The sequence below is a fragment of the Vanessa tameamea genome, chromosome 29, assembly GCF_037043105.1.
Source record: "Vanessa tameamea isolate UH-Manoa-2023 chromosome 29, ilVanTame1 primary haplotype, whole genome shotgun sequence".
Lineage (NCBI taxonomy): Eukaryota > Metazoa > Arthropoda > Insecta > Lepidoptera > Nymphalidae > Vanessa > Vanessa tameamea.
In genome coordinates this window covers 4879845-4904577 of record NC_087337.1, presented here as the reverse complement: position 1 = coordinate 4904577, position 24733 = coordinate 4879845, and the positions used below count along the sequence as shown (strand labels likewise).

Here is a 24733-nt window from a genome sequence, read left to right as displayed (position 1 = left end):
GTCGTAAGAATATGTAAAATTTAACATTACGCTAGAAGGCGATATTAGAGTAGGGTCTATGTAGAAACGGTCCTGAGGAGGATGGCAGTCGGGATAGACTCGTGCGACGCACTCGCTAGGAGGGGGTTGGGGGTTTTGCGAGATCACCTTCGCCCCCACGGATGGAACATAGCATAGAAGTGGCGGTGGATGCGTTATATCGATAAGATACTCCTGTTCTCACGATCAGACCCCCCCTCCGTGTCGATGACGGCCATCGCAATGGTTTTAGTGGGTAGGAGTCCTACAAAAAAGGTAAAAGTAAAATACTTACTAGTACTAGTAGTACTTGTAATTAAACACTCCAGTAGTAATGACAACACAGTATTATTTTTAGAATGTTTATTTAAAATTTTATTTACAAAATATACAAAAAATAAATATCAACATAAATAAATTTGAAAGAAACTTACATGGCAAATAAATTGGAATAAAATCTTGGAGCATAATAAATTTCAATTAAAAAAAATAGAATAATTCAAGACTCATGACAGATGCCAAACGTATTGTATCAAATACGTTACGGTTTTTGATTATTTATATGTCTATAGCCTATTCCAATCGAAGTAGGAATGACGATAAACGAACCGTACATTTACATACCTATTTCATGCGATTCGCTAATAGCTCAGCTCTACCATGTACTAACAGTTCTCCATTAATATATCAATATTTATTATACAACATTATTCCTCTTAACAAATTAACCCACTTAAATTTTACTTCCAAAGTTCCGATAATAACTTCTACGACGTTCAAGACGGCATTTTTTCGAAAATCCATAAAAAATACCACAGATTCAAAGTCTCGACCAATGATATCGCGTCAATTCAAGGTCAAGTTCGTGTATTTGTCTTTGTTCCTCTTGTGGTTGGAATAGACTATATGTAAATGTTACCAGTACTGTTTTGTGATTTCCGTACGAGTATCAAAACCTATCCGTCCATATTATATTACCGATGGTAAGCCACATATATTTACGCGCGTCTGTACGCGCTTATAGCGGTTTTTAAAGATTTTTATAACGTAAAACAAGCAATTAATAAATATACAAATGATTAATATTATTGCACAAATACTAGTAGCCTTAAATTTACAATATATATATTTAAAAGTATGTCTAAACTTACACTAACTATACATTCTAAGTTATGTAATCGAACACACCAACCTCAATATATCGATGAAAATTCGATCGAATGCCTTGATAAAATCTTACAATTGTAAAATGATTCAGTTGAACTAGAGAAGTAACAAAATATTTTCATTATACAAACACATCTATAACAAGACAGAACTACTTTTATTAATTTACAGTGACCTTAAATGCTCTTATGTGAGGGAAAGGCTCCTCCGGTGAAGAAGTTCGAGCTAAGACCACGTTGCTCTACTCGGTTGGCGGACATATTGGATTGGAATGAACTTAATTAATAGCAATCTGATTATGTCCTGGTAATAATATGTCACATGGAAATACTCTTGTGAAGTAAAGTGAATTGAAGGGCCACTTACGCATATGACTATTATTAATAGTACTGAATAATCCGAGGCTTTTGACTAAATTTAACATAGAATGACTCGGTTTGTACAACTAATATACAGTGGTTACGTAACTGGGCCTGTTCGACTACTGATAGTTATTTAGTAAGTTATTAATGAGAAGACTACTTATATAACACGGCACTAATCAAAATTGTAATTTTTTTGGAGTTTCACAAGGGGTAACATTAGGCCCTGTTTTATATTTAGCTTGTACGAATGACTTACTCTAGGAAATGAACTATTTATTAGTTTTACGTTCAAAATGTATAAGTAAAGTGTTTATTTAGAGGCGATATGATGTAATGGAAGCGATATTATAACTAAAAAAAACCATTTTATTATGGAATATACTATATCAATATTTGTGTTTATTATGATATACATTTTTTTTTTTGGAATGTCATTATTACGCAAATACATTTTATATGTTACAATTTAATAATTGACAATTTTAGGTTTAAATGAACGATCATGTTTAGTTAGTGTGTTGTTTTCTTAGAACCTTTAAATCTTAAATTTTTTTTTAAATTAAATCGCGGTAATTGTTACATTATACCGAAAGAAAGTTCAATATTAAAATTAATAAAAATACTAAAAATATAAGGAAAAAATTAAATGTTCAATTCCATAGGAATTTAAACCGCGAAAGGCAAATTTGCACTTTTTAATACCTTCTGTTATCTGAAATCGTCTGTTGTAATTAGTGTTAAGATGTGTGCGTTGTTTGTGCGTCGATCTGTTGTGTTGTGTGTTTTTGTGCATGTGTAGAAACTGTATCATTATTGGAAAGTTGCGTAGCTCTATGACAACAGTATACGTGTGTGTATTTTCATAAGGACAATACCCTATTTGTGTACGAAATTATTTAAATGGATAACGCATGGGTATCTTATTAATTAAATTTAATTATCCAACAATTCTTTGCTCTATAAAGTCATAGGTATTATTAACAATTCATAGTCGAGTTTATTATTATATCTACAATCTGAGATTGGAATCGACCTTAGATATGTACCAACGCTGGATCGATTCGTGTGTCCAACTAAAACTACTCCGTATAAGGATTATATTTACTATTTTAAATCAACAGATTTCAGATTATTAATATCGGCCATTAGTACGTTATTTTGTACCGTCAGCAAAAAAAAATCTATCTAATTTTTTTTTTTCATGAATTCTAAGTTATATGTTTTTTTTATCGCAAAGGAATAACAACTCATTTACATTTAAAATACCAGTGTTTAGTTCACTTGAAATTAATAACAATTGCAAAATCAAAGACCGTCACAAAAAAAGTCTCGCACAGAACATTACGATAAACACACAGACGATAAAAATACCTGTATATGATAATCTAACCAGGGATGAGCGCGTGCGCACTAGGTCAATATTTCCTTAAAAGATAGCGAATTAAGACAACCGAGTGCGTTGTCTTAAACTTCGCTTTCTTTAGCGATTTTTCAAACCATTAATAGTGGATAGACTAACTAATAAATTATTAGGAAGGAATTGAAGTCGCTTCTCAAAGTGTTAACTTAATTTAGCATTCTGTATGACTCTTGGTTTACTTGGTGGTGGCAGGGCTTTGTGCAAGCCCGTCTGGGTAGGTACCACCCACTCATCAGATATTCTACCGCCAAACAGCAGTACTCAGTATTGTTGTGTTCCAGTTTGAAGGGTGAGTGAGATAGTGCAACTACAGGCACAAAGGACGTAACATCTTAGTTCCCAAGGCTGGTGGCGCATTGGTGATGTAAGGAATAGTTAATATTTCTTACAGCGCCATTGTCTATGTGCGGTGGTGACCACTTACCAACAGGTGACCTATTTGCTCAGCCGCCTACCGACATCATAAAAAAAAAAAATTATAAGGACAATATTTAACGGATTGATCGCAATTAAACTTCTTAGTTAAATTCCCATTTTTTTACTGATTTTTTTGTAATATATTGTATAGGCAGGTAAACTGACTGACTTATATTGAAAGGCTACTTTCTCACACGGCGTAGGGGGGGGGAACTACAATTACACCTAATACTTAATTCACAACAATTTATTCACATTTTAATTACCTCGATCCAAACTCACCTTTATAAATAATATAAAATAAAATGTTACGTCACATATGCAAAACATAAGGGTCATTTCACACTATCAACATCCAAAAAATCTGGTTTGTGCGTCAGTGCTATTCAATAAGAATTTACTAATGAAATGCTGAAAACTGACTCACGATTAAATATTATTGTTCTCATAGACAATATAGCAATATATTTGACATTTCACGATCGTGTACTGCGGCGAGTTTCGACTGTTTGAGGATGTGAGGATGTTTTGAATCCAGACAAATAAACTTGGACCCACATAGAGTGTGGTTGGATCGAGGCCCACTTTGGCTTTAAATTTTTAATGAGTCCGATGAGATAATATTACAAGTAATACTCATCGGCCATGATGAGCGTCACGAGGGCCGTCCAGCCGCTGAACGGTTTGCAGCCGCTTCCGTGCCCGTCCTCACCGGAGTACTGTTCCCAGAGGTAGCCTGTTCGTTTGTACTCCGACAGTATGTTACCTAATGAGAAATGTACATATTTTTTTAGATCGGAATCTAATTCAGAAAAAAAGTGATGGCCGTCTTCAATCACTACTGCGAGCATTAAAATTTGGAATGGTCTCGACGTGTAATAGGTGGAAAATCAAAGTCACTTAACACCCTGCTCTACACTGCGCCCGGACTAAATCAGCCTGATACCCAGTCACTCGGCCTCACGGCGACTCCTTCGGACACTCACCGACGAGGTTGTCCCGCAGGCGGCGGTGCAGCTCCCGCGCGCGCGGGCCGTGCGGGCCGGCGGCGCGCGCGTAGTGCTGCAGCGCCGACAGCGCCAGGTAGTTGATGTTGGCCCACACCTGGCCGCGCCAGTACGGCGGGTCGTGCTCGGTGTTGCGCTTCATGTACAGCGGCGACAGCTTCGACAGAGATCTGAGGGAAAACGAAACGCTAGCTGGCTGGTAATATACTCCGAGATTTCGTTATTGGGACTAAAAAAAGAATTTCTAGGTAACGCTAGGAAGGTAGACCACCAAGTAGTCCAATCTGTCATAAAATTTTACCTCCATTAACTATAACGCTAATATATCGCTTGTCAGAACGCGTCCATCTGAACCGATAACTGCGGATTGGGTTCGAACCCGACCGAGCACTGAATTTCCTGAATTATAGTGTTTGTAATTCAGCTCGTGCTCGGCGGTGAAGGGAAACATCGTGCAGGTCACGTGTCTAATTTCAATGAAATTCTGCCACCGACCCGCATTGGACCAGCTTGGGGAATATGCTCCAAACCTACTCCTCGAAGGGAGAGGAGGCCTTAGCCCAGCAGTGGGAAATTTACAGGCTGCTAATGTAATGTATGTATGTGGAAAAATTCACCAGCCACCTACGCAGGATATATAGTGCAGACGTCTGTGCACAAACACATGTACACTCTCGTAACCCGATGGGACGGCGAATCCGACACGACCAAAATAATTTCTGACGCAGGACCGACGGGGACACTTCCAACGCCCAGACTCCGTTACTGAACATTTTTCGATAGAAAAATCCGGTAACTTTTTACCGTCCCGACCTCAGCCAACCCAGAATCTCAGGATCTGTCTTATATCAAGCAACTGGACCAACGAGGGAGTCACTGCGTTCCTCTCACTACAAACCACACTGCGACACAAAGTACTAAGCATTAACGATGGAAAATCATAAAATTCCAAGAGTCATATATAGCTTTCCCCGCGCTTGAGTAGGGGGGGGGTTAGGTTAGGTTACTCGATGTATTTCTCTATACTTCTGACAACGTGTATGCAAAATTACAAGATGATCGGTAGAATTCTACAGTATCTCATCTAACATTAATACTACCCGCTGGTCCGACCAGATTCAAAACATACTTAATATTCTGTTCCCTGAGTGGTGTGGAAGAAGCTAATCGACACATCGGAAAAAGCATTTCAGGACGCGAAGACGAAGAATACCGTCATATTACGTACCTCAAACCATAAGGAGACCACAACAGCTCCTCCTTGTCCAGCATCTCCAATATTTTACCCAGCTTCTCACTCTCCGGCTTCAATACCTTCAAGAGCATCGGGAATAGGGACACGTAGCCTGCAAAAATACAATATAAATTAATTTAAAGAGATACTTTTATATCTTATTCTCGGCAGAATCTTTCCGGTCCGGTGGTACCATTACACTTAATTCAACAGTAACACGACGATTCAAAAGTACTTTTATGAGCCTACTTGAATAAATATTTTGATTCAGATTGTCCCTGTAATTCTTGGGTTCATGATTAAGGGATTACTAATATTCTTATTTACCCCCTCCGTTTAAGCATACATCTTGTCTTCGGAGGGGGGGGGGGGACATCGCTGGATGGCCCTTACATAGACAATACACCAATCACTTAAACTGATATATATGGTGTGTACACCAGTTTTCATGGGTACGCCACTCCGAGGTTCTAACTCCCGGGTTCGATTCCCGGCCGAGTCGATGTAGAAAAAGTTCATTAGTTTTCTATGTTGTCTTGGGTCTGGGCGTTTGTGGTACCGTCGTTACTTCTGATTTTCCATAACACAAGTGCTTTAGCTACTTACATTGGGACCAATGTAAGTAGCTAAAGTATGTGATGTCCAATATTTATATATATATTATTGTTGTTGAACGAAGTTTGAGTTACGTCACCGGGGAAGTGACGTCACCGGACAGACGACGTGGCAGAAGAAAATATATGACCGGCGAGGCAGCCATATTTAGTTGACAGAATAGATAGAATTGAATAGTCGGTTGCTTATGATATGAGTTCTTTAATGTTTTTGTTATTTTGCTGTATATGATTGTTACTTGTGTATATTTTTTTCAATATTTGACGAATGATAGATTATAATATATATATTCAATTCAATATAATAGTATTATATATATACATATATATATATATACATATATATACATAATACATAGATAGATAAGATACAGAATATCAATTACAACATTCATGTACCAGGAGATCATAAGCAGGAAGAAGTGCTCACCGAATGCGGATGTCACCAATCTCGGTTGGGGAGCGATTGTAACGCTCCGAACCACTTTGGAGCCTTCTTGCTGATTCTTGCTGTTTTGCCTGACGAAGCGAACACCGTCCGTGTGTAAGCCTGCGAAGGTTAGAGTGTAGTTCATTACAAATAAGCTGTTAAACGCACGATTCGCTGAAATGTTTGGGAACGAACTTATAGAACAGCTCACAGTTGAGTGAACTGGCAAAAATTGTACACGTAAACGCTATATGCTCCCTCAACATTTCCATCTCTTTCTCACTCTGTCTCTGTTTCTATTGTATAAGATTTTATATAAAATTATCTTTTATTGTTGTCAATATACAAGAAATTTTTAATAACAATTTTATATATGTACTGTGTTAGAATTGTGAATTTGAGTGACGACCTCCGTGGTAGAGTAGTGTGTACACCGATTTTCGTAGGTACGCCACTCCGAGGTCCCGGGTTCGATTCCCGGCCGAGTCGATGTAGAAAAAGTTCATTAGTTTTTTATGTTGCCTTGGGAGGAAACACCCAGAGTTTGTGGTAGCGTCGTTACTTCTGATCTTCCATAACACAAGTGCTTTAGCTACTTACATTGGGACCAGAGGAATGTATGTGATGTTGTCCAATATTTATTTATGTTTAATATGAATAATGAATTCTAGATGTTTCTAAATATGCGTCCATTTTGATGGTATTTTGACATCCAGACCAAGAAGTATTTCTCACCATAATCAGCGTATGTCTGCGTGTGCGACGACCAGTGCAACTCGTTCAAAAGATCTTCATCACCGAGCTGGTCTCGGACCGCTTCGAACCTGGGACAACGTGTTGTCGAATTAATAGTGACATTAGGGGAGTAGGGGGAGATTCTTTGACGCTTGCTTTATAGAAATGAAAGGATCGGGATGGAATATTACTATAGAACGGTACAGACTTGTCAGTGTCCCGCTCCAGCACTTTCGCGATGGTGGCCATCGCGTCCGCAGCCGCGTACATCCAGCACCGAAGGTCAACGTGACGCTCAATGTCCGACGGGTGAGATGCTCTGGGAAAACAACATCGCTATATAAACACTACTTTATAAACTAATCTCTTATACTCATTCAAAAGTATTTTACATCAGCAGCCTGTAAATTTCCCACTGCTGGTCTAAGGCCTCCTCTCCCTTTGAAGAGAAGGTTTGGAGCATATTTCATCAGACTGCTCCAATCCAGTGAATACATATGTGGCAGAATTTCGTTGAAATTAGACACATGCAGGTTTCCTCACGTTCACCGCCGAGCACGAGATGAATTATAAACACAAATTAAGCACATGAAAATTCAGTGGTGCTCGCCTGGGTTTGAAACCGAAATCATCGGTTAAGATGCACGCGTTCTAACCACTGGGCCATCTCGGCTCTTTTATTGAAAGTATTGCAAATCAAAAATTTAAAAGAGAAAAAACATGATAACAACAATTTAAATTTTCACATATGATGTACTTCTCCTGCTATAGCGACAGATACTAAAAAACAGAATAGAATAAATATTTAAGGGGCGGACATACAAGTGACATGATTTTTTTAAACCCCGGAACCCTTCGAATCATCACAGTAATAATACATCATATTATAATCCAATTTCCAGTTAGATTTTGTCTTACAACGATTTACTTTTAAAAACAAAATTTAAAAACATTGTAAGGAATATTATATATTAAAATTCAATGATCGACTGTAAATACTTGATAACATATTGACAGATATTTATGAATTTATCAATTTAAATCCTTTTTTTTCTCTTTTTTAGATAATTGTATTATTTTATGATCATTCGATTTGATTTATTATCTTTATATTTACTGTAATTTATTAATTTTTTCATTATTATATAAAATAGCGCCAGACTGCATTGATATATAACTGTTACGAGCGTGCCGTGTACACATGCTTAGGAATGTAATCTAGCTCAAAATTGTGAGTCCCTAATTTTAATGTAATTAATTTTAATTTTAATGATGAACCGAGATGGCCCAGTGGTTAGAACGCGTGCATCTTAACTGATGATTTCGGGTTCAAACCCAGGCAGGCACCACTGAATTTTCATGTGCTTAATTTGTGTTTATAATTCATCTCGTGCTCGGCGGTGAAGGAAAACATAATGAGGAAACCTGCATGTGTCTAATTTCAACGAAATTCTGCCACATGTGTATTCCACCAACCCGCATTGGAGCAGCGTGGTGGAATATGCTCCATACCTTCTCCTCAACGGGAGAGGAGGCCTTAGCCCAGCAGTGGGAAATTTACAGGCTGATTATGTCATTTTAATGTATGTTCTATTTGCCGGTTTTTAACTATCCTTATCGTCGTGAACTTGAAATTGAATGGTAAACGCATTAACTTCATAGTTGGAGGAAGAAAATACTTACCTTGGGTAATCATCAAGACCGGAAGTCAAAGTTTTAGGATTCAACTGAAGGCCATCGTCTTCTCTACCGCGCCACCTGTACGACGTGGGTTCTTCCCCTTTCTGGGTCGTCTGGAACCACTGGTACCATGCCTGAATATGAACAGAGGAACAGTGTTTATTATACCATATTAAATAGTTTGATTTGACTGACTATAAATGTACAGTCAAACCACTGAGCCCAGACAACTGAAATTTAGAATACGTATATTTTACAACTAGTTAAAAACCCCGCTTCGCTCAGGTAAAACTTAAATAAATAAAACTTTCTATAACATCACCCGTAAACGTCAAACATGGCCGCCCGTTGAATTGTCGTGTCATCGAATTTTACGGATATATGTCGTCGAGGTAGGGTAATCTTTTAACGACATATAAATATGGATAGGTATCAATCCAAATTATGGTATATGTTAAATCTGTGCAAAATTATTCATATAGACGTGAGCATCCGCTAAGGAACATTTTTAAGCAATTTTAAGTCTAGAGGTACCTTTGTATGAACTATACATGACACTTGAACACCTGCTATATTACTTCAATGTGGTAAAGAGAAAACGTACATTGGATTGTAACACGTGTGACACAATTCCAATTCTGAGCCCACGAGAATTTTGCGAGAAGAAATATGAAATTAGAAGGACCAGTATCCGGCTCGCAGAGGACCAACATGGTGGAATACATTTTCCTAACGCAACCTTTAAAAGAAGTGCGTTCAGGCAATTCGTTACCTGCAACCTCGGGAACATACGGTCCAGGGTGTGTCTGCTTGCGTAGCGGTGTTCAAACATCTGCGGCTTGGTCCGAACAAGTTTTGCTATTTGCAGAAGCAACATTGGCGGATTTGCAGCCGCGTTGCTCTGCACGACGAACTCCTTGGGTACTCTTGCCAACGCCTCCGCTCCTGGTACAATAGGAAATACAGGTAAGTTAGTATTAAATAAAGACTGTGAGTTCGATTCTCATAAGTGCACGTATTATCTAGCTCTGAATTTTATATGGAAAGACGTAATAGATTCGATTCAACGTTTGATGTATTTATTTAATTGACCCAGAAATACAGCAAAACCAGGGACTAACAGAATAACAATTTTCATAATAATGTACTAGGAGTTCATACAGCCTACGAAGGTCGCTTATAAAGATACAAGTTAGATCAACCAATCAAATAGTTATGTGCGTCATCGCAAACAATAAACTCACCTAAGATTTGTTCACGTGGTATCCAGCCCTCAACATTGATAAGGTCCAGCCAGTGGGCCGCTATATCGAGTTGAATTTCTGGAGACCACTTCCCTATCAGCAAGCCGTGGAATCCCTCATCCCAGAGGAAGCCTCGTGGGAAGAAGGATCTGGAAATATGAGCTCATGTGAGCATAACTTTATTGAAGTCCACCTGGGTAGGTGTCACACACTCATCAAATATTCTATCGATGAACAGCAGTACTTAATATAGTTTTGTTTCAATTTGAAAGATGAGCAAGCGCGTGTAACTTCAGGTACGAGGGACATAACATCTTACTTCGCAAGATTGGTGACACACTGGTAGGGAATGGTTTATATTTCTTACAGAACCAATGTCTATGTCCAGCGATGACTCACCATCAGGTGGCACACTTGCCCGTCAGCTTGAATTTCTAACTTAAAAACTAAATTAGTTTTATATAATAATTGATAAGTACCTGCTTATTTATTACGTAAGACGGTTTAGGGAGGGGGGGGGGGGTCGATCATGACCTATGTTTTCTTACACATTTAATATTAAACATGGAGGGAGGAGGTAGGCCAGTTCCTATTTTTTCTTATATTAGGGGGGGATGGGGTGAAAAACTAGCGAAAATAGTCTCACGTAATAAATAAATGGTCCCTTACTAATTTTATTAATACATCCAAACTCACCTGCTGGGTACAGCCGTATACAGCGGCGCCCGCCAGTACGGGACCGGCTCCTTGGTGTACTGCGACTGGACCCGACTGGCTCCGTAGAAGTAGCCGATACCACCGATCATGTTGGACATCGCAGCCTTTGCTATCTTGATATCTTGGTCTGAATATCTGGAATGATTCAAACTTTACTTATCAAAAACTATTTCGGTCTCATGATTTCCTGGTACCCGGAATATAAAAACCAAGATGAAAACCAACATAAAACTATATCGGAATAGTCACAAAAAAATGTTATTTTGTAAGGAAATAATAAAATTCAAATAACGAATATAAAATTAATTAGATTACATTCATTAAATTTATCATCGTAGTTCGGTCTTAGAGATTATCTACGCTAATTTAAAATTTACACTCACATATAATTATTGCTTTTAATAACTTATGGTATCCTGGTACCCAATATATAAAAGCCGAAGACTATTTGAATATTCAGTCAAACTGACAGATAGAAGTCGCAATTTCTAAACCTTAATCAGTGAAAAAAAACATAGCTCGGCAAGGGCTTATAGCAAAAGAGACCGTATGCCCAGCACTGGGACATTTAATGGGAAATTTAGCTAACAAACAGCTCAGCTGTACACTATAAATAGTTCTCGATGAATATACTTCCAAATTAAATAGATTTTACTACAAAAGTTCCAATAACAAGTTTGCCGACCTTCGAGAGACCATTTCTCTCGAATTCATAGTGAATACCAAAGATCACTCGAGCTCTCGACCAATGATATCACGTCAATTCAAGGTCAAAGTTATTTATTCATCTTTACTTCTCTTGTGGTTAGACTATATATTTGAGAATGTATCTTACCCTTTCTTCTTCAAATTGAACTCCTTTTCGAATTTCACATCGAACTCCTTTTTGTACTTCTCCAACGCATTCGTGTACTCATCACCTTTCAGGGGGGGGCTGGGTAAGCCCTCCGTTGAGTATACAACGTCAAGTACAAATGGCGTCTCGATTAACATTTGTATTGGAACAAAGTTAATGCCTTTCTCCTGTAAAATGCAACAGAAAATTAAACAATATGACGGCGGCACGCCCGTCATCGGTATGAGCTTCTGGTACGGGGTTCATGGCGTAGGTCTCAGGCAATTAACCACGACGATACAATATGACAATTCTTGTACTTTATGTAGGTAATCAGCAATCACAAATTATAAAGTAGGTATATTACAACTATCCGAGTTGCGTGAACCAACGGTCCCGCTTGGAAGGCCCGAACTGTATCGCCCTCTATAATAAAGTTTAGCTTCCGACTCATCGCTCTCCAGAGAATTCAAAATGTGACAGTTGTCCCTTCAAACGATTCCGATCACGTGACTCGTTACGTCACGGCGTCCACGCCCCACAGATACAACAAAATCATCTAAGTTAATAATTATTCATAATCGACGACAACTATTTTGCTTATTTTATGCCTGAGTCCTACTGCCTCTATAAGTACTACTAATTTTCCCGCATTTAAATGTGATTGTTCCAATGCACAAGGGACATCTTAGTTTCTATGTTTGGTAGAGTAACGGTACTGATTTGATGTCTATTTTTAAGCCTCCAGGCTGCTTCAAATAACTAAAATATAATTATCATTGTACATAATAATGGTTAAAAAAATATATATCCCGCTGAGTTTCTTTCGCCGGTTCTTCTCAGGTCCGAGGTGCTAAATTCCGAACCGGTGGTAGATTTTTGACAATCAATAAGCAAGTGTAAACACTTCTATATTGAATAAAGATTTTTGACTTTGAAACGTAACAAATATCATATTTTTCACTTGTTTAATTTGTGTTTTGTGGTAGAGAAAAACCTCTAGAGCAACCGAATAAATATGCTGTCACATAAATATATCCCCCAACCCACAATGGACAAGCATAGTCAAAAAAGTTCCAATCCAATATCCTTCTAATGAGAAGACTCTGGGCTCTTTCCCAGACATTAATCCCTTATTTTATTTAAAATAAGTAGGTAAGTAGGTACTTGGTGGTAGGGCTTTGTGCTAAAACGTCTTGGTAAGTACCACCCACTCATCAGATATTCTACCGCCAAACAGCAGTCCCGCGTTGTTGTGTATCGGTTTGAAGGGTGTTTGAGCCAATGTAACTATATGCACAAAGGATACAACATCTTAGTTCCCAAAGTTTGCACATTGGCGATGTAAGGAATGGTTAATATTTCTTACAGCGCCATTGTCTATGGGCGGTGGTGAACACTTACCACCAGATGGCCTGTTGGCTCGTCCGCCTTTTTTTTTAATAGTTGTCATGGAATAGACGTTTGTCTTCCATCTCACCTGATGGAAATTGTAGATGAAGACGAAGATGGTACACGCCCATCCAAAAGAAACCTGTTTACTCTACTCTTAAAGGCTCCAGAGTTACATAAAAAAAGATTGGTAATGGGCCCCGGGACAGTAAGTGGTCACCACTGACCGTAAACATCAGCAGTGTAAGAAATATTAACCATCCCTTACATTTGCAATACGCTAACAATGTTCCTTCTACTTATTACACTGGCTCACTCACCCTTCAAACCGCAACAACACTGCTTGGTAGTAAAATCAGTGATGAATGTGTGGTACCAAACAGGCACAATGCCCTACCACCAATTAGGTAAGAAGTTTACAGAACTGTTTCTGTTTGAAGAGAAATAATGGCTATTAGTACCATACCTTGTCATTGAGTTCGTCGTCTGGTCCCAGTACAGCCAAACGACCAAAGTGCGGATGCTTCTCAACTCTCAGTAACGAGTAGAACTTCTCTTTGAGGAGGTGAAGTCCAGAGCAATGAGCTTCTGAGAACGATGTGTGGATAAGTTTACCTGAAACGAAATATGCACGTTACAAAAGTCGAAGGATCTACTGTTGCTTCCGTCTTGGACATCCATGTAGTCTCATCCAAATATTAGGGTTAGACTTCACACTCTGAATGAAAGTGGAGTCAACGAAGGTTCCTCATCTCATAATCTGTTCTCGTGCCCCAAACACCGCCACACGATTTACGATACTCTACAACGAGACTTAGTAAAACTTGGTAGACTAAGCTTTAGTAAAATTTACGAATATATTACATACTAAGCAGGATGTCTCACCAGAATGAGGTACTAAATGCACTTTGAAGTTGCCTATCGCAGGCGTGTGTCCCCTTAGGGCTCCGTACTCCGCCCAGAGTATCGAATGCTCATCAGCACCCATCGATTCATCCAGGGCACCGTACCAAATCAATACTATGGGTGTGTTTTCTTTACCCTAGAAATAATTAACATTTTTATTGGTGTTTTTTTATGGCATTCGTTGATTCACCTGGTGGTCAAGTTAATATTTTATCAGTGTGCATTAATATAAACAGGATTATCCATTAGGCAGTACAAGAAGCCGAGATGGCCCAGTGGTTAGAACGCGTGCATCTTAACCGATGATTTCGGGTTCAAACCCAGGCAGGCACCACTGAATTTACATGTGCTTAATTTGTTTATAATTCATCTCGTGCTCGGCGGTGAAGGAAAACATCGTGAGGAAACCTGCATGTGTCTAATTTCAACGAAATTCTGCCACATGTGTATTCCACCAACCCGCATTGGAGCAGCGTGGTGGAATATGCTCCATACCTTCTCCTCAACGGAAGAGGAGGCCTTAGCCCAGCAGTGGGAAATTTACAGGCTGATTATTATTATTTATGTAGTACAAGAAACTAGAAGAGACAAGACAAAGACAAGACAGACCAAAACTTGGTACATTAATTTTAATATACATTTTAATATTTCTCTTATTTGAATTGGGCGATAAGTTTTCGTAATATTGTAATAAAACATCGTAATTATAAATAAAATTTCGTTGTTATGATATAGGAGATTAGATACGGTGAAGGGGGCCCGAAAAGTACATCGCCGTTGGTTAATCCAGCCCCAAGTATGAGCGAGTGACGCTCGTGCGTGAGACGGCTTAATGTAACGACAGCAAAAAAAAATACAAATTAGATTATATTTGTTAAGTATATTATGTTTAAAAACAAAATAGCTTGGAGATATGACTTTTTGTGAATTGATCTAAACATAAACATAATCAGCCTGTAAATTTCCCACTGCTGGGCTAAGGCCTCCTCTCCCGTTGAGGAGACGGTATGGAGCATATTCCACCACGCTGCTCCAATGCGGGTTGGTGGAATACACATGTGGCAGAATTTCGTTGAAATTAGACACATGCAGGTTTCCTCACGATGTTTTCCTTCACCGCCGAGCACGAGATGAATTATAAACACAAATTAAGCACATGAAAATTCAGTGGTGCCTGCCTGGGTTTGAACCCGAAATCATCGGTTAAGATGCACGCGTTCTAACCACTGGGCCATCTCGGCTCGGTGAATTGATCTATATTTTACTATTTAAAAAAAGAAATATTATAATGTTATGTATTTGTTTTTAAACGCGATACTCGCAATTGCAGTCCAAGCATTTCGGTCTGTCATCTTATTGACTAAATGATTAATTTATTATTTAACAATAATATATTTAATCAGCAAGTTTTTGTTAGCGCAATCTTTCATTTACATGGCCTGCTTAATTCTTCTATACATACAAAGACTGTTAAATAATCTTACGGTCGCCGTAATATTGATACGTGCTGTCCATTGTCCTCCATACTCCCCACCAGGTGTCGTAATGAAGGAGGTGTGTATATCATGGGGGGGATCTGACACGAGTTGCTCACCGAAGTTGACTCCGTCGTGTCTCAACCAGCCATACGTCGGTAGATTATCGTTTTGCTCACACAAATGCCTTAAATAAAGAAATAAATTAAAGTAAAGCACACCCTAATCCCGGAACTTGGGACCCGGGTGTAGCTGCTCTCGTTGCCCTCATTTTAGCTGCTCTATTTGCCCTCCTACCTCAAAATCTTAAGGAACCTGTTAGCGCAGCTTCAGATACTATTTCTAAAATAGAACTTGCTGCACTTCTGAACAGGCTAAGGTCTTTTGGAAGGAGAAGAAGAGAGAGAAGGAGAGATTTTACTGGTAGACGATGGAGTGAGAGGCTCTCACTTTCACCGCACATAAATTAACTACTTGACTATTTTTGGTTATGTTATAATATTTATTATTTTTTATTGAGTCATTATGGTAATGTAAGCTCTACGAGTATGTTAGATTTGTCTAGAAAAATGGATTAAGCCTTGTCTAGATCACAAATCCTCATATCAACTGTGATTTGTGCTTGTGCAGTGCCTTTAAGAGATAGGCTTTAGTATGGCTTGCTTTTATAATTAGCCATTGAGCTTTCTAAAGTCTATTTAAATCTATGTAGGAATAAAAATAAATAGACCTTTGATTTACGTATTCCATGCGATCTGCTTTATTATAACTTTAAAAATGTACTCTCTTACTGCTCCTTCAACGTTTAAAACACCATTTTTTCACAAATCCATAATGAATATCATAGATATTTCACACTCTCGACAAATTATATCGCTGTAAGAAACCATACCTTACAACAAAAATGTACCACCAGCCTATGAAGCTAAGATGTATCCTCCTTGTGCCTGTAGTTACAATGGCTCAAACTTTAAGCCGGACCACAACAATCCCGAGTACTAATATTTGGCAGTAGAATATCTAATGAGTGGGTGGTACCTACCCAGACTACCACCAAGTAAATTAATCATCAACATTTTGATTAGAGAAATTAGGTTATCACTAAAATAATTTCTTTACTAACAACTAATAACACATAAAATATTAACTGACCTTATCCCTTTATGGGCTGATGCGGCTAGCTCGTACCACATCATCCCAAACACTGGGGACCGTGGTTCTCGACTCTTGATTCCGAAATATACTCCCGGACGATATGTACCCCAATACCTTTCCGGTACTGCCAGTCCTGATTGTTGGACTGCCTGAAAAAATATTGTTATATACAGTAATAGTATCACATATTATTTAGATTACGGATTTTTATTTTGTAATGAAGGACATGAGGTATATATATGAATTAAACTCATAGTATATTCCAACAACAAGAAACAAAAGCCAAATAAACAACATTTGACATCAAATTGATGCAATATTGGTTATCAGCTTGAATAATCCACGATATTCTTGATGGATTTTTGAACATTGACAAAAGTGTTATCGTAACTTTGAAATTAAATTAATGAGGATAAAAGTAGTTAAGTAGAACAGTGTTGTATGATAAATAATGATAAATTTGTCAAGAACTGTTTATAGTGCACAATATTCAGTACAGAGATATTAGGAAATCGTATGGAATATGTAAATCTAAGATTAATTTATATTTGTTCCTTGTTAGATTGGAAATACAAGTTACAGCCTGCCTCTATGCCCTAGGTACCCTAACTCCTTCTGTGTAGATACAAAATTAGATTTTATACTATTTGACAGTATTTGCTACATTATTACTACTTTTTTAATTGTTTTTCTATTTAATAGCAATAAGCTAACCTGTTATTAAGATTTAAATTTAAAAAAATCTAATTTATTTTAAGTAATGAATAAAACTATATATACACAGAATCTTCACTAATCCTTAAATATCTTATCTCAATAAAATCATTATATATCAACATTTTATGACTTCAATAGAAATTATTTAACAAAACATCAAAACCATCAACCACAAATCTAGTTAGACTATTGCAATCATCACCTTTTCTTCGTCAAGTGGTGTGTTAACCCTAGTCTCTAGGTAACCTAAAGTGCCCACGTACACAGCTATGATAAAACACATAACTCCAACACCGGTCTTCCATATAGATAACAAATGAAATGCCCGACTAGCGATGGAACTCTCGCTGGCACCCGAACTCGATCCAGATTCGTTGATATTCCCATGTTTATGCGGAACTGTCGTTTTCCTGTGCCTAACCATAGCGGTGAACCATTAAACTATTGATTTGTATTCAAGATTTTCAAATAAAACGTTTTAATAATATAATATTTGATAGAACTCTGGTTACCAATCACTCAAATTTTGCAGTTGCAAACGTCAATATCTTTGTGTGCTTGACATAATTCTGACATATTGAGTTCGAAATTGTTTCGTTCTGAATTCTATGTTCAATCATATCATGTTTACTTTTTTAATGTTACAATGCAATTCTAAAGCTATTTACACTTATAATAATAACAAATAATATTAATAGTCACATTTAATTACCTCAAACGTTTAGTTGTACTTTTGTGCTAAACAATGCCACGTCAAATAAATATTGTAATAATTTATTCGTAAAAATAAAGGTAACAAGTTCAAATCGATCTAACATATTTTGTTATACATAAGCAAGACAAATTTGCACATTTGTATGATTACATATTTTATTAGATTATGCTTAATTGTCAAAATGTATTTAAAAAAAAACGAATACGTCAAACAGAACTTCTTTTTTGAAGTCTGTTAAAAAAACTAAACTTTTATATAGTTTTGAAGTATTATATCTGCCATATAACAATAAAAAGTTTAGCCTAAGTTAAATCATCCCATTTGTTAAAGTTGCATATCGATTCAAAACAAATTGACGCTAACGCCCTCTGTTTTTTTTAAATAAATATTTCTAACATCAGAAGGTGGCGCTACGTCGTGCTTAACTGCGTAAAAAAAGAACATTAATTATTTGTAAAATAAAATACTTTTATGAGACATTTACAGATAATAGTAACATGATATTAAATAAATATATTTTAATGATTCACGAACAATATTCTGATGTATATAGTAAGAGTAGCGCTAAATTTTAAATTCAGATGTAATTGACCGCGCCACTTGTCCGTTGCGTCGATAAAGTTGTTTGTATAGTAAGGTCGGTAAAGCAGACAACCCCCCCGCAGCGCATCGCCCCGCCCGACGCTCAGCCAGTACGATCGAGCGAGACGTGCCGCGCGTACCTATCGCGATCCGTACAATGCGCGACGCTACGCGACTGTCATGAGACGAACGCTATATTCCCCAAAAGTAATCAGTGAAATAATGTAAAACTTTCAATAAACAAACCCTCGGACCCGCTACGGCGGCAGCTACCTGCGTCCGTGAGTTTTCCTTCCCGCCGGCCGGCGACGCGGCACGCGACAACGCTACCAAAAAAAAAAGAAACTCGAAATCTCGATGTCAGTGAGCGTGAGGATTGTAGTGTCAGTGTAGTGTAGTTTAAAATAGTTAAATGTATAAACGGCGTGCAATGTTCGTATGAGGAAGAAAGGCAACCGGAACATTGTAAGTGCAGAGCGAGCGCTCGGTGTTATTTGTTATAGCAGATATGCGGGGTGTCCCGCCCTGCCCGGAGGTTTTATACGTGTGGGGCGGCCGCTGATCGAACCACGGAGGTACGGAGGTCTATCCCTCGTATTCTCAATGCTTTTTTTCTATCCGAGCAGGTCTCTAACCCCTTTTTTATGCGTCGCGTTTTTTTGGAGGGAATGTTTACGAATCGATCTCTTGTAGGTTATGAGTGCCTGGTAGCTCGTAGTGTTAGTGCATTGTTTTTGTTTCACAACAAACTTTTTTTTAAAGTAAGAACGCAATGACAAGGTCTAAACAACAAAAGAGGTTGTATTTAATGATAAAATGTGTCTTGTTGAGCAATCCATTCGAATACGGCCAGGTAATCACAAAAAAAGTCATATAAGTTTAGCTAACTTAAACCTGTTTTAAGGCATACCCACCGACCGATGTACGTATGAAATAGTTAGTGGTCTTTTAATAGTTGTTTTTTTATTCACGACTCGTATAGAAATAATAATATAGTGTAGTCAGAAGTTTGGATACACGTATTATTGTTTAGTTTTTGAATTTCGAAAATGGAATCTTACAAATTTAAAACAGTCGTTTGTTTTTTTTTTAATGTGCTATTCAATATTTAAAAATTGCATTTTTTTACAGTATGTAAGTAGTCCAATTTTGATATAATTAATTCTTTCATTATTTTGTTATAGTTCCAACAGTTAGATAAGTTAATAATGTCGATACGAAGTGTTTTAAACGTAAAATAGAATTTTGTCAAAATAAATCAAAATTAAAGTTATGATATTCTTTGAATTATTCTACTAATAGTATAAATGCGAAAGTATCTTTTATCAGACAGATTATGATGAAATTCGATTTAGAAATAGTTTCCCTTTAAAGACGTACGTGGCATAAGGCTCTGAACCTTAGCCCCATTTTTCGACATATACACAATATTCTTTAACGACCACTTATGGTTTGCCCCCGGATCTGCCGTCTTATATTTCTAGGCTAAAGTTTTCTCTATTTTTGTATTGATTTGAGCTTATTCCATCACGCTTAAATTCTTGGTACTGCTGGAATATTCCAATAACCCTTTATTATTTTAACCGGGTTTCGAACCCAGTTCAACAGCCTTTTAATCTAGACACTAGACCATTAGACCAAATGATGAAATTTGGTATGAACCAAACTTGAACTCCAAGGAAAGAGGATACCTTTTAAGCCGAATACCTGACGATCAACCCCTTAGACGTGAGCAAAGCCGCGGGCGACAACTAGTTAATGATAAATTAGTTTCTAATAATATCGCGCACAAACAGACAGACATACTCTATAGCCTATTCCAATGGAAGTAGGAGAAAAGATAAACAAACCTTAGATTTACGTATTTCATGCGATTTGCTAATAACTCAGCTATATTGTGCACCACTAATAGTTTAAGATTAATATATCTTTATTTATAATACAACACAATTACACTTAACTACTTATTTCCACTTTAATTTTACTTCCAAAATTTCGATAAGAGTTTCGTCGATGTTCAAAACGCCATTTCGCAAATCCATAGTGAATATCATAGATTAATCAAGCTCTCGACCAATGATATCGCGTCAATTTGCTGTCAAATGTTGTTTATTTGGCTTTTCTGCTCTTGTGGTTGGAATAGAGTATAGGTTTTTTTGGTCAGTTGATGAATCTTAATTGTGAATTGATAAATTTATAGTCTACTTATATTTAACTAGCTGTGCCCGCGACTTTGTGCGCGTTTTATTTAAACAAAAAGTTATTGTTGTAGCCTAAGTTACTCCTTATTACATCAGCTTTCTACCAGTGAAAGTCCCATCAAAATCGATCCAGCCGTTCCAAAGATTAGCCGGAACAAACAGAAAGACAGACAAAAATTGAAAAAAATCTTAATTTGGTATATGTACCGTGTATACGTTGCACATTACATTGCATTTAGTAAAAACACGGTTATTTTAGTATTACAAACAGACAGTTCAATTTTATTATATGTATAGATGAGTGCTCGAATGAACGATTACAAAAAAATAACGAACGAATAAATTAATTTACATATTAATAAAATTATAAATAAATGCGTGAGTTTGGTCTGGTAAGTCACGTTGAACGGAACCGATTCGCTTAGAAACTTTTGCGTCAGAAACGTTACGTAAAACGTTGCGCTCGATGTAGACCTTGAATTTTTCCCCCCTTCCTAAGGGTCGTTGATCTTTAAATTCTAGCAAAATTAAATTCGATTTTTTGTCCCGACTTACAGTGTGAAATTGTCTATACTAGTATTATAAACGCGAAAGTAACTGTGTGTCTGTCGCTCTTTCAAACCACTGCACTGAATTCGATGAAGTTTGGTTTGAACAAATGGTACTCTTTATGATACCAGACGATCTAGACATTTTGAGTATCCTGTATGAAAATCGACGACTACTTGCAATAGAGGGCACCAGTAGCCGAACTGGATAACCGATGTAGACAAAAGTTTTATCAATCCATTTTAATCAAGTTTTTAAGTAAGTTTTCTTTTTAAATAGTTAAACAATAAACGACCCATTTTTATCTCTGGCTAGCTACCCGTCTCGGCTTCGAACAGGTAGAATAAAGGGATACATGCAGCATTTATGTCGTAACACTGTTAGATTACACGGCGCATGCCACTAGATGTAATGCTACCAGTCGGGATTTTTTTTTTGTCAAAAATCGTAAAATTTTAGACAAATGACAAAATCTTATTAATTATACACTTAGACCTTCGTCTTGAACTACACTGTCCATTGGAGAAAACGTTATCAAAATCCGTTTGGTAGTTTTTGATTTTGTCAAGTTCAAACAGACAGACGCGGCGGGTTGGTTTTATAATTAGTAGTATAGTAATGTACACGTATAACTTTATAGTATTTACTGGGACGTCGTTTAAACATTGGTTGATGGATCGTAAGTGGTCAACAGCGCCCATAGACAATCGCACTGTAAGAAATATTAAGCATTCCTAACATCACCAATGCGCCACCAAACGTGGAGGCTAAGATGTCCGGTCTTTTGTGTGTGTAGTTGCACTGGTTCGCTCACCATTCAAACAGGACCACAGCAATACTCTTGTATACTCCAAACTATACACCGAGTGGACCCATTTTATAAGAACAAAGTCAAAACTCACCTCAGAACGATCCTGAAACGTCAGAATTGATATGCGACATTCACTATAATGATCATAATATTTTAAGGAAACGTCAATAAAATCGTGTGTCGGTTTCAGCATTTCACGAGTGAGAAACGAATTGAGTTCTTACTGTATTGGATTTGCTAAGGTCTCACTTATCGCGGTACAGACGTTACTTTTTTTTATGATCTCCTGGTACGCGAGACACTCGTTCGATGAGCAAAATTTGTGCCTTTGAACGCGGTTTTGATGAAGGCCTTCTCACTGTTTATTATCTCCTGGTACATGAGCATTGGTATTTTTATTCTATAATATATCTATTTTATCTATCTTTAATTAAATTAATCTATTTCTGGTCTAGTAGCTACCTGGGCTCGCTTTTAAGGCCTTTTTTCAATATATATGATTTGTTTACTTAATGTTAGTCAATGTAAATAAGGAGACTGCCTGGTCCCAAAGGTTGGACCTGAAGATCAAAGCACCACTAAATTTGTTGTGTTTATAATTCATCTTGTGATCAATGGTGAATTTTAAAATGTATTAGAAACCATCATACCAACTCCCATTGGAGAAGCGTGCTTGAATAATATCTGAACCTTCTCAAGAGGAAAGTAAGCCTGCTGAGTTAGATATTTACAGGCTTGTTACTTTTACTTTAAGCGATCATGTTCGTTTTCTATACAAACCGCTAGAGTAATAATACTTTAACAAGTAATTGCGATGTCTTTCTGTTAGTTTATTCGTTTGTTCGATTGTGAGTGCTAAGTAGAAGTCGAAAGTTAAGTTAGTACATAATCACTTTGTTAATTAGTGTCGAATGCATTTTGCCTTAGCGTGTTTATAAGTTAGAAGAAATATGTTCAATTTTTTAATTTGAATTTGGAATCTTAGAAAAACGGTTATTTAGTAAACAGTTTTTTTTTAAATTAATAAAATAGACTTACAATGGCATACTATATTCATAATATTGATAATTATAAGTTTAAAAAAAAATCTTTATAAGTGATCTCATTGACGTTTTTTTTTTTAATATTTTTTAAATTGAGATAAATTTATTTAAGTGGAACGGATTGTATAATTTTTAAAATCAATTTTTAGTTCAGAGGTGTGTACAAGAGAGCAATTTCAGCGCCAATGTTAAACATAACGGAGGTATATAACTGTCCAGTGCGCTGTCAACCGCGTTAAAGCGCTTTGCTACTGTTACACGAGTCTGACGATTTCGCTAACCTACGAAATAAAAGGAGAGAACAGTCGATTCTATGTATTTGCATTGAATCGGCAGTTCTCTCTTAGGAAGGGTCGTAGCCACCATACTTTTGCAGTGCGGATTGGTGGGTAAACATGTGACAGATTTGCATTCGTATCGAATTGCGGGTGTTGACGATGTTTATTTTAATAAATTATTCACAAATTAAGAAAATTATTTTTGGATTTTTATTGATTTCCCCTGGGATACCTAGGTTTTAAAACATAATGTAATAAATAAAATATATAAATTGGTCCGAGTTCGATTCCGAGTCGTAAATATAAACGTTAGAGTAAGAAGTTAAGGGTATAAGGATTAGTTCGACAAAGACCAGCGTTCAGTACGTTACAATTTTGATTGGTAACCGGTTCACATTTGCTTCGATACCGAATGAATAATTATTTATTACTAGCGTCCCGCCCTTGCTTTGCACGGGTAGAAAAAGGGTCTTACATAATAAATAACGTATATAGTATATATGTATAAGTCAGTACGTTTATTTCCGACATCATTAACAATAAATATGATATTTCAATTAGTTTCCAAGAAACTTTAATGAATTATCCACGGAAACCTTCCTCATGAATCATTTTGACTATTGATGAAATTTGTTCGGTAGTTTTTGATTTGAAACAGACAGACAGACCCATCGACTATATATAGAGACGGGCGAACTGTTGGCCACAAAGAGTATTTGTAACATCAGACAAATTATGTTCACCTGACCGATTTCGGACACAGCGACAGTCTTATGGGAGACTGACTGGGCGACGCTGAAGGACATTTTATCCATTAAACTCACTATCTAAGAAAATTGCCCAGTTGTTGGACGACTTAAATCTAATTTTTTTTTATGTTAGGTATGGTAGACTGTCTAACTGGCCCCCTGATAAGTGGTCATCACTTCTTATAGACATAAGCGCTGTAAGAAACATTGAAGATCGTTTATGCGCCACCAACGCTGGGACAGGTTACACTAACTCACTGACCTTTCAAACCGGAAC

The 24733-nt window shown here is 37.1% G+C and overlaps 2 protein-coding genes across 2 annotated transcripts in view; one reads left to right on the top strand and one right to left on the bottom strand.

The window, feature by feature from the left end:
• Positions 1-3424: 3424 nt before the first annotated feature.
• Positions 3425-18071, bottom strand: LOC113403264 (mannosyl-oligosaccharide glucosidase). The gene is made up of 16 exons (XM_026643737.2): positions 17731-18071; positions 16809-16960; positions 15666-15843; positions 14161-14317; positions 13742-13890; positions 11884-12071; positions 11028-11183; positions 10332-10480; positions 9860-10032; positions 9091-9221; positions 7616-7726; positions 7408-7496; positions 6673-6792; positions 5623-5740; positions 4374-4564; positions 3425-4153 (listed from the first exon to the last, which is right to left on the bottom strand). Exons 1-16 carry the CDS (start codon positions 17950-17952, stop codon positions 4011-4013), a joined length of 2427 nt encoding a protein of 808 aa, XP_026499522.2. The 5' UTR covers positions 17953-18071; the 3' UTR covers positions 3425-4010.
• Positions 18072-18927: 856 nt separating this feature from the next.
• LOC113403266 (LIM domain-binding protein 2) overlaps positions 18928-24733 on the top strand; it is a 56368-nt gene continuing 50562 nt past the window's right edge. Inside the window, exon 1 of the mRNA XM_026643738.2 lies at positions 18928-19290. Within this exon, the coding sequence (XP_026499523.1) occupies positions 19264-19290 (27 nt within the window). The 5' untranslated portion in view covers positions 18928-19263. The remainder of the gene's footprint in view (positions 19291-24733) is intronic.

What these genes read in the sequence shown, in the direction of transcription:
- LOC113403264 (XM_026643737.2), bottom strand. Translation starts at nt 17,952, where the DNA reads ATGGTTAGGCACAGGAAAACGACAGTTCCGCATAAACATGGGAATATC. An exon ending in CTGGAGCGGGACACTGACAA is followed by an intron (nt 7,497 to 7,615) that starts GTCTGTACCGTT and finishes ACGTTGTCCCAG; the next exon opens with GTTCGAAGCGGTCCGAGACC. An exon ending in TGGTCTCCTTATGGTTTGAG is followed by an intron (nt 4,565 to 5,622) that starts GTACGTAATATG and finishes GTTTTCCCTCAG; the next exon opens with ATCTCTGTCGAAGCTGTCGC.